This window comes from Fistularia commersonii, chromosome 3 (assembly GCF_037954325.1).
Source record: "Fistularia commersonii isolate RoL2024-O1a breed Wild chromosome 3, RoL_Fcom_v1.0, whole genome shotgun sequence".
Classification (NCBI taxonomy): domain Eukaryota; kingdom Metazoa; phylum Chordata; class Actinopteri; order Syngnathiformes; family Fistulariidae; genus Fistularia; species Fistularia commersonii.
Window position 1 is genome coordinate 13,624,189 of NC_141286.1, and position 11,127 is coordinate 13,635,315.

At 38.3% G+C, this 11,127-nt stretch overlaps 1 protein-coding gene across 1 annotated transcript; it reads right to left on the bottom strand.

Moving 5' to 3' along the window:
- Nucleotides 1-2,258: 2,258 nt before the first annotated feature.
- Nucleotides 2,259-8,231, bottom strand: hdip1 (HDAC and MIER1 interacting protein 1). The gene is made up of 4 exons (XM_086143706.1): nt 7,968-8,231; nt 5,939-6,038; nt 4,649-4,828; nt 2,259-2,652 (listed from the first exon to the last, which is right to left on the bottom strand). Exons 1-4 carry the CDS (start codon nt 8,094-8,096, stop codon nt 2,534-2,536), a joined length of 528 nt encoding a protein of 175 aa, XP_085999832.1. The 5' UTR covers nt 8,097-8,231; the 3' UTR covers nt 2,259-2,533.
- Between the last annotated feature and the right edge of the window lie 2,896 nt (nt 8,232-11,127).

Consider the following 11,127-nt stretch of genomic DNA (forward strand, 5'->3'; position numbering starts at 1 on the left):
ATGACCCTGTTTAGTCTGTGGGAGTCTCTGGCTACGATGGTGCTCCCACAACACACAGCTGCTGAGAAGATGACACTGGAGACAACAGACTGATAAAAGATCTCCAACATCATGCTGCATACATTAAATGATCTGAGCTTCCTGAGGAAGTACAATCTACTCATACCTTTCCTGTACACAGACTGTTTTGGATCTTCAGTCCAGTCTGTTGTCAATCACGACACCCAGGAATCTGTAGTTCTTAACCATCTCTACCACCTCACCCCTGATCTGTAAAGGCTGTGACAGCGTGTCCATCTTCCTCCTGAAGTCAATCGCCTTCTCCATGGTCTTGCCGACATTCAGCCTCAAGTGGTTCTGTTCAGTCCAGTTTACAATTCTACCAGCGTACCAGCCTCCTGTACTCCCCCTCCTCTCCCCCTCTTATACACCCTACAACAGCCTACAAGAAGAACAAAAATGAAGATAATGAGATTATTCTTGAACTGAAAGGACCCAAAATCAGTTGTGTGGTCTTGGGTTCAATTTTAAGTGATGAGCCAGAGACTTCCTCAGCTAATATCTAGTTTAGTCCTTATCTACTTAAACAGAGATGAAAGAATTTAACCTCTTGAATTCTATCAGATAATGTGGATCCTTTCTGGATAGTTACAAGGGTCAGTTCACAGGCTTTGGTTAAAATAAAAAGGTGCCTCTATCCTAGAGTTAGCCAATTACACCACATTCATTTTCATTGCTAGGACATGGACATTTCCATCAGCACCCTGTTCTTGCTGTATTCAGTGGTCTCTTTATGTCTAAAGAGGCAAAATCAAAACATTTTGAGAAAAGTCCAACAATGTTTCACATCGTATGTGTGGCATCAATTGCACTCGCCTCTGAAGCTCCCTTCATTGCCACAAAGAAATGAGACGAATAAAAATACTTTGCAATAATGAAGCACCATTTATTTTGTCACTCTCGAACGAGTATAATTGCAATCAGGGGGCCACATACGTGTGTGTTTTAACACACACAGAAATTCATCCATCCATAACAATTTTAGATATTCATGCTAAGGGCAGTTTTCCTTCATTAACACTTTAATTCTCAGCAAAGACCAACTTTTGGAGACGGGTTGTTGTTTTTGTTTAAAGCTGCCAGGGTCTTTTGGCAGTTAAGTTACAATCAAAAACTTGTCAATGGGAAAACACACAATCTGCTCTATAATTGTTAAGACCTAATCATTTGATATTGTTGACGAGGGAAAAATTATGCTGCTTATCCTCCCTTTTCATCTTTAATGATCCTAATGCTGATTTGGAATCTCACTGATCCTTAAAAACGGACACTGAAAAGGAATATTTCAAGCCAAGGCCTATCTCTCCATCAGGCTGGTTTAGAATGCTTGATACGTAACGTAATGGGACAAACATAATGGACAAATAGCACAAAAAACAACCGTTGAAGGACCATTCAACAAAAGTGTGTAAAAGATTTTTGCTAAAAACTACCTTCAGTTGAGCTTGTTATTTGATGTCAACTCAAAAGACCCTAACAGGCTGCATTTACATGTTTGTTGCCAACAGCTGTTTTTACTTTACTTCTTTTGAAGAGCCTTGAAGAGGAAAAGAAGAATCTTACAGGAAAACTGCATAATAGTTGAGCTATTTATTTCTGAAGCATATTTGGGTGAGTGGCGTCTCAGTTGTATGTTGAGGCAGAGAAAGACAGAGAAGGGTTATTTTTGCAGACTGTGAAAGTCACATCTTATAACCGTTGGAAGTGTTCTACCATGTGCTTACAATGAGAGCCACAGCTGATCGTTCACTCAGGATAATAGATACTGTCAGATGTAACACATATTTGATTCATTTCCATATAACGAGGCGTGAACAGTGCATGTTTGTTTTCATGCTTTGTAATGACTGACATACGATTGCACAAATGCAAAGAGTTATTTTCTAAAAATGAAAAGTGAGAAATAGTAAGTCATCACCACGAATTTGCTAGAAACTTACATTAAAAATGACAACAAAAAAATAATTGAAACAAAATCTGGAAATGATAAACAAAATGTAGAAGTGATAATGAGTTAACTTAAACAGATGGAAAGTGAAAACAAAGGGCACCTCAATCTGTGATTCAGTTCGCTTTCTTGCGTCACTGAAATGTGTAACGTCATCTTTCCAGCTGGTCAAAATTGTGATGCTCAGGAAGCCAGCGATGTGAGAGTGAAATCAATCAGCTAGCTAAGTAACTGATATAAAACGCAACCATGACAGAGTCATAACAAACCTTTATTGACTTAAACAACAGGCTCTCTGCAGCTTGATGAAAGTAGGAAAGGCCTCAGCAATTCATATGTCACTGAAAAAACACGGTACCTTCATGGAGTTCGAGTGAGTGAGCCTAACACACACACAAACACGCATACACCGTGTGCATTTCTTCAGTCTGTCAGTCCATCCAGCTATTCAGAAAAACACTGTCCAGGTCCAGCTCTTTGGTCGATATTTTCCAATGACGGTGCTCCATCGCTTAGTCTATTAGTCTATAGGATGAGGGTTTGACCCAGGATTTTACGGTTAATCTCAGCCAAGGCCACAGAAAAGACAAAGGCCCGCTCATCTGACAGGTTAGCATAAATATCCACTTCCTTCTCCTGTTTCTCTGCAGGAAAATAATTCTGTTTTAGTTGAATCATGGGAAAACAGCATTTGAAAAATTACAGTGTTCAATAAATGTAAAGAAACACTTTGAAAACAAAGGGAAAAGGAATCATGCATGATCTCTATATTGATATAGACATGTTATGAGTTAGGGACCAAAGGATGCCACAACATTTGATGGAAAATCAACATTATCAACCTGGACAGGGCTGAGTTCACAGACTCGGAAAATGAAGACACAAAAAATGATGCAGCAAGCTTGTCCATTTTGCTGAAATTTTATTGCAGCAACTAAACATTGATACTCGGTACTCTTACCAACATACCCTTTCCATGACTTTCTATTTTTACAAACACTTTGTACTTCTAACAACTTCCCTGTCACTGTTGCACTTCACAATACTTTGCTGCTATTTATTTCTGATATACTCTATATCTAATTCTGTGCTGAGGCACTTGTGATTAAATTTCATTTTGTGTACACTTGTTCACTGAATGTTAATAAACCCCAAGTCTACGTATTTTGTCCCCCACATGCTCTTATGCATGCCTGACAAGGTCAGAGCATGCTCCTAAAGAGACAAATATGGCGTCCTGAGGTATCTTCCCCCAAGACCTGGACCAGGCCATCACTGAGCTCCTGGACAGTCTGAGGTGCAACCTGGCAGCATCAGATGGACCAAAACATAATGTCCTAGGGGTGTTTGACTGGATTTAGACCAGGCAAGTGGGGTGCCTGTCGACGTTATCAATTACTTCATCCTCAAGGAACTCCCTACGTACTCCCATGACCTGAGGAGTTCATGCTGAACTGAAATGTTAGGGGCAGCATGAACTCTTCTCCAGTCTTTCAGATCTGACACATGGTCTGAGGGTAAACCTGCTCTTATCCGTGAAAAGCCCAGAGCACCAGTGGCGGACCTGTCTATTTCGGTGTTCCATAATGACGACCAGTTGAGCTCAGGATCTACTCGAGGAGGCTGGGCCCTCAGACCACTCATGAAGTCTGTTTCTGATTGTTTGGTCAAAGACATTCATAACCATGGGTTGCTGGAGCTTACTGCTCATTTTGTTCCTTTTGGCATAAAGGAACAGGTACTGGTCCTACTCATGGATTTAGAACCTTTAAACGGCTCTAATCAGCTCTCCTCAACTGTCTCCTGGAATTTCCGCCGGGCTCTCAAGACTGTGCTGGGAGACACAGCAAACCCTCTAATGATGGCACAGATTGATGTGTCATCCTGGAGGAGCTGGATTGTGTGTGCAACTTTTCTCAGGTCTAGATATCACCTGATCCGGATAGTGTGTCATTTTTGTACTAAAAGTTCCCGGTTCAATTCCCAAGCTCCTCCTTGCCTGTCAGAGTGTTGTTGGGTAAGACATTGAACCCCTAAGTGTTCCCTGGGAGTCACTCAGTGACTGCCAACTGCTCATGGTTCATCCATGACGAGTTAAATGCATTGATAACTATTTCCTGCAAGGAATTAATAATGAATTAAAATATGAGTTAAGAAGTGTTCCTTTAATTTTTTGACAAGTGCCCATAACTAAAATCCATCATTCTGACAGTTTTCAATCTAAGGACAGTGTGAGTAAAATAAATACTGTACGTAAAAATATCTAAATATTTTTTTTTTCAACTGCTTTCCAGAGTGTATACTAATTTCCTGAAAATGTTGTTGTTTCTTGTTTGCAACTTTTTATAGATTTTTTTAGTATCATTTTTATTGATATTTACAACTTTTTAAAACTTAATTTCAAGAAGACTTTTTGGGCATTCGTTTGCTACATTCTAAATTATGTTTAGGCAGATGTTTAAATTAAGTGTGATGATCACAAACATGAAAACAGGGCTTTTGAGTTATTTCGCAGTGTCGCATTATCAGCAAATAAAATGTATCATGTATCATTTCTCGGGTGTAAGCTGGGGGATGATCACTATTGTTTTAAAAAAAAATTAGTCAAATTTCAACCCCTCATAAAGACAGTTCTTTTACCTTTGTCGTCTTCGTGTTTCTTCAGGCCCACGGTCTTAGGTCGGCCCCGTCCCCTGCGGATGGGATCTGACTGACTGTTGGTGCGAGGTCGCCTCCTGTTTTCCATGTCGCTCGACAGAGACGAGTCGATACGGTCTCTGCGAATCCTTTCCGTCCGCCTGCGCTTCGACTCCATTTTTTCTATAACAAACAATGAGTCGTTTCCATTGTGGGTTTGTCAAGTTCTAAAGCTCAGAATGATTCAGAAAATAGGCTGATGCCCAATCAGAACATGGTGTTATCCTTTATAATTATCTCTTCAAACTCAAAATCCTCACAGATGTCAAAAGAGAAGGAGAAGATCTGGTGTCTCAAAACCACAAATTAAATAACATTTATTAAGCCATTTTAAAGTAATCTGATGTCAACTGACAAAAAGAGCCTGTAGATACAATTAGCCTGTCACAATGATAAAAAGGAGAGTACGGTTATCCAACACCAACAGAGCGAAAACTACCGCACATTTCTCCTACTCCTCAAGGTTTACATTTGTATGTCAAGAGTCACCAACCTGGCAAAATCGAGAACATTAAAATCTTTTAAAATTCAGATAACCTAAATAAATAAAATGCCTACATCACAATGTCACACTCAAACCTAACTCAGATAAGCAGCATTTCATTTACTTGTCTTCCTGCACACCCCCAACATAGTCATGTTATTATCAGGTCTCCTGTGATACACAGCACTTTATAACCATTTATAAGCATGTGTGAACATGCATCAAAAACGTTCCCTTGAATGAGTACAAAAATGTGTGCAATTTTTTCAAATTATCACAAAATAAACAAAAAGGAACAAAACACAAATTCAGCAAAAAAATCAAAACAAAAGGCAGAAATTCAGACCATAAAATTAGACCAATAAATGTAGGAACTTTGCTTAAAAACAGCAATACATTTATTAATATTAAATGACAAGTGAACTGGAAATCATGAGGAAATTCTTACAAAAACAGCAAAAACAAAGAGCAACAAAAAAAAGGCACAAAATTACAAATTAGCAATTAATTGAAGGTCAAAAGACCAAAGACAAAATACATAATCTTGCTTAAGAAACAACCTTAAAACAATCATCATGAAATCACTTAAAAGTGAATTATCTTTGCAAAATAATTTACAGTAGTAAGTTTGCCAGGAAAAAAAAAACAATTTGCTGCTCAGGTTGGGTAAAAAGTGAAAGTTTAAGGTAAAGGTTGAGGGTTCAGACTCTCATAATGAGCTTACTGACCAGGTGGTGTTCGGGACATACCTGCAAGATTTGAGGAGGAGCACTCGCTAAGCTTGGCATTCAGCAGTTTCCTGCTAATGAACACGAAGCCACAGGGACACGATTTACAGGCCACTGGAATCTACAGACGACAAACACCTTGTTGGAATGTTGGGCAGGAAAGATACTTTTGACTTGAGAAAGAAATGAAAGACAACTAGGACATTCTGTTAACATGAATTTAAATGCTTGACTAAACTGCTGAATGAAGAGTTTTGCACAACAGTAATATTCTAAACTTTACATATATAATACACACAATATGTATTTGTTATGATTATATATTGATACTCACTTTTTTTGGATTTTTTCTGTACTACATGGTGGTAGCTAGGGATTGAGCTGTCATGTACTATATATTTCCTGACAATTTATTGAATTTCTTGCTGAATAGTTTTATATATTTTCACATTGCTATTGTGTCATTTATTCTGATTTGTTGTCTGTTTTTAAAACAGAAATTTTCTGATGATTTACAAAACTTGAGGAAATAAGCTAAAACAAACTAAAAAGAATCAGCTTACTTAGTTTTTTTTCCTCAAGAAGGGATTAAAAAAGGGAAATTAAAATAAGCAAGGAATCAAGTAAAATAATCGAAAATTACATGAATAAAAGGACAGGAAAAGTGACCGAAAGGATAAGGTATTTAGAGGAGGCAAATTTCTAATAACAGGACTATAAATGAAGGCCAGATTAGTAATTCTGGGGTAGATGACAATATTTCCCAAAATACAAACTCAATAAAACTATTCATATCGTGTTTATTTATTGCAGTTAAAGAGGTTAATTTTACTGATGTATTTTTGGATTAAAACATTTTTGACAAGAGTGATTTCTTGTGGATTTGCTTGTAATTTCGTCATAATTATTGAAGCAATATTTGGCTATGTTTAATATTTGATATGTTTAATACTGATTTCCAGATGATCTCTTTTAGGTTGTGTCTTGCTGATTCTCTTAATGTCTTTTAAGTATGATTTTAACTTATTCATTGAATTTCAAATAATTTATTGACAACTTCAAAATAAATGGAAAAAATATTGTTACATATTAGGTATGTCTTGGATATTGATTGCGATGATCATTTGCCCAGATGTTGGAAATTTCCTGCAGCTATTTTAGTACATTTTCCTGTTTTGGTAGGCAATTTCTTGTTATTTTTTTGATAATTCCTGTATTATATTATGGGAATTTTAGCTAATCTTAAATTTTGTTTGATTTAAAGAGAATCGCAATGATTTTCAGACTTCTCCAAAGTTTACCGGTAATTTCCCCTATGGGGATCGATAAAGTTTATCTTATCTTTATTTCCTGGTTATATTTTCGTCATTTTTTGATGTGATTCCATGTCACCTCAAGGGAAAGGAGGTAATAAATTATTACTATTATGAATATTAATGATAATGATAATAAGCATAGAGGACACCCGCAGTGAACAAATAAAAATGTTTTAATCGAAACATTTTCATCAGAGAAGTGAGCCCGTGTCTGAAGGCCTAGTACACTCGTTGGTACTATAAATACAATATATTGTTAATTTTCAATAAAATAAACATAACTAATAAAATAAAGCAAATCTTCTTTCTCTGCCTCTTACTTCCTTATTTGATTTTCAGGACATTTTTTTAAAACTTTAAAGATGACACGTTTCTCTTCATTTTTTTATTTTTTAAAGGACGACGACGACAATAATGGTCAAAATATAAAGCCCAGCAGGGAATTTATAGTGTTTTTAAAAACTGTCACATGACGGCAAGAGGCTTGAATTAGGTGTCACCGGATAAATATTCCAGAGCACAGACGTAATATTTTAGCATTCGTTGTTACAGATGGTTGGCTCCGTTTTTCGGTGCCGCTCCGGGGGTTTTAACGTGTGCAGCCATTGTGGCTCTAATGAGCTAGCAGCTGCCCGTGGGAGCTAACACTTATAATAGCAATAACAAAACAAGTTTACCAAAAACCTCAAAAATTGACCAAAAAATTAAGTGTTGGCGAATTAATATTTCCTCACCTGTTGGTCGCATTCGGGACAAGATTTCGTGGCCATTTTGACTTTCTTTGTTTTATTAGACGACATAGTCAGTTCCTGGGGCCGTTGTGGCGAAACACTACGGGGGATCGAACTTGTCTCGTCTTTCATGGACGACGGCGTCTCCTCACCGCTCCAACACAGACTGACACACAAATACAGGGAGAAAAAAATACAAATACACACACGCAAGCACACACTAGCGGCGCTACATGACTACACGACCGTTTCTGGACGTTAGTTCAAGCCACGCGCATGCGCACACGGAATCGTCCTCTAACTGATGTGTTCGTCGATTTCAGGAAGAGACAACAATTGACGAAAACTATTGGTTTTCCTAATTTAGTTTACTATTTCACTTTAAAGTGTAAAACATATACTAAACATATACTAAATCAGCGCTGTGCCAAATTGAGATGATTCATTATTAAGACCTTATTAAGACCATTGTTAAGACCTTAAAACAGTTAAGACAATTTTTATTTCATTGTATTTCTTATTCCTCCTCCTTCCTACTATTATCTATTACTGTTATGTTTTGCTTGAAACTCTGGCACAACAATTTCCTTCGAAATAAATAAAGTTGTTCTCATCTCATCTCATCTCATCTCATCTCATTAAACTTTCAGAACTGTGTTTATCAGCAACCTCTGCTGTGCTGATTTAAGGTAATGTACTACCTAGTCCTATAAGCTCAACTAATATTCCTTCTTGCGAAATCTGGCATCTTTTATTTGGAAACATTTGTATGCAGATTCATTAGTTTATCAGACAGTTATCACGTAAATTCAGAAACATCTTATTGAAAATGATATTCCAATTTTCTGAAGTGTCATCATCACCGTTGTCCCCATTGCCTGTCAGGGGCCACGTCTGGCAGCAGACCCAGAAAGTCAATGCAGGTCTCTTGGGTCTTCCTGAGGGACTCAAAAGGTATTCCCAGACTAGAGAGGATATCAAGTCCATCTGGCATGTTATGGGTCAACCACAGGGCCTCCGACCAGCTGGAGGTGCATTGAACACAACCAATGGGCAGCTCCTGGGAAGCAAACTTATCAGGCGCCTGAACTACCTCAACTGACCCCATTTGACATGAGGCTGCAGCAGTTCTTCTTTGGCATCTTGCTTTCTAACCTTTCCAAGCTGTGACACTCTGTGGAAGAAAGCTATCTCAGACCATTGTGACCACGACTTTGATATTTTTAGTCACGACTCACAGTTCAGGACCATCTCTGAGAGATGGGACATGAAAGAACAGGTAAATTAAAAACGTTCTCCGTGTTAACACTTAACTACATCAGAATTTGGGCTTTGCATGCCACCACACTGGATTTGAAATGAAACTACAACAGAATGGAAGTGCAGACTTAAAGGTTTAATTCAAGGAGTTGAACAAAAATATGATTAAACATGTAGGAATTGTAGCTATTTTTATACAAATGCTCCTGATTTCAGGGGCTCAAAAGTAATTGGACAAATAAATATAACCAAGTAAAATGTTACTTTGCAATATTTTGTTGGGAATCCTTTGCAGGTAATGACTGCCTGATGTCTGGAACCCATGGGCGTCACCAAACGCTAGGTTTCCCCCTTTGTGATGCTTTGCCAAGCCTTTACTACAAATGTCTTCAATTGTTGCTTGTTTGTGCATCTTTGAGCCTAAAGTTTTGTCTTGAGCAAGTGAAATGGATGCTTGATTGGGAGGCGATCTCATTACTGACTTGGCCATTGCAGAATATTCCACTTCTTTAAAAAACTCCTGGGTTGCTTTTGCATTATTTTTTTGGATCATTGTCCATCTGTACTGTGAAGCACCGTTCAATTAACTTCGCTGCATTTGGCTGAATCAGAGCAGCAAGTTACACTTTGTTACTTTCGAGTTACTACTCTATACACTACTCTATACACTTCAGAATTCATACAACTGCCTCTGCTTTTTGTCACATCATCAATAAACAAAAATGACCCAAAGCCATTGGAAGCCAAGCATGCCCGTGCCATCACACTGCCTTCACCATGTTTAACAGAAGATCTGGTGTGCTTTGGATCATGAGCTGTTCCAATTCTACTCCAAACTTTCTTCTTTCCATCATTCTGGTACAGGTGATTTTAGTCTTATCTGTCCAAATAATGCTGTTCCAGAACTGGGCTGGCTTCTTCAGGTGTTTTTTGGCAAAGTCAATTCTGGCCTTTCCATTTTTGAGATTGATCAATGGTTTGCACCTTGTTGTGAATCCTGTGTATTTACTCTCCATAAATATTATGGTAGACTTAGATACTGATACACCTACTTCCTGGAGAGTGTTCATCACTTGAGTGGATGTTGTGAAGGGTTTTTCTTCACCATGGAAAGGATTCAGCGGATTCTGTGGCATCCACCACTGTTGTTGTCTCTGGACATATAGGCCTTTTTGCATTCCAAAGCTCACCAGTGCACCCTTTTTTTCCACAGAATGAAGCAAACTGTTGATTTGGCCACTCCTAACATTTCTACTATCTCTCTGATGGATTTCTTCTTTTTTTCAGCCTCAGGACGGTCTGTTTCACCTCCATTGAGAGCTCCTTTAACTGCATGTAGTGTGTTCACAGCAACAGCTTCCAAATGCAAACATCACACCTGGAATCAACTCCGGAACTTTTAACTACTGAACTGATGACAGATTACCGCCAAGAGCTCATGCAGCCTTGCCATTTTTTTGCAGCCTTCTGAGTCAATTGTCCAATTACTTTTGGTCCCTTGAAAAAGAGTCACCTCTGTCTTAAAAAGCTGTAATTTCTAAACCCTTGCTCCAATTTGGATATGAATACTCTCAAATCACAACCGAGAGTCTGCACTTTATGTCCTTTAAGTTATGTTTTTGTAAACGGCTAATATAACAAAACTTGTGTCACTGTCCAAATATTTCTAGGCCTAACTGTAAATGAGCTGTTTACCAATTAATGAGACTCCAGATACTGTCCATGAAGACAGGCAGGACCGTGACCAAGGGCAGCCCTGGCAGGACCCAGCCCCCACCCAAATCTGTGGACATTGTGCCAAGAATGTGGATAACAGCTCTGGCAGGTTCTGAACAGGGACAAGTAATAAAGACCCACAGGAGTGTGAAACCCCTGTATTTGGAAGACATCCTCCGGTCTAAAG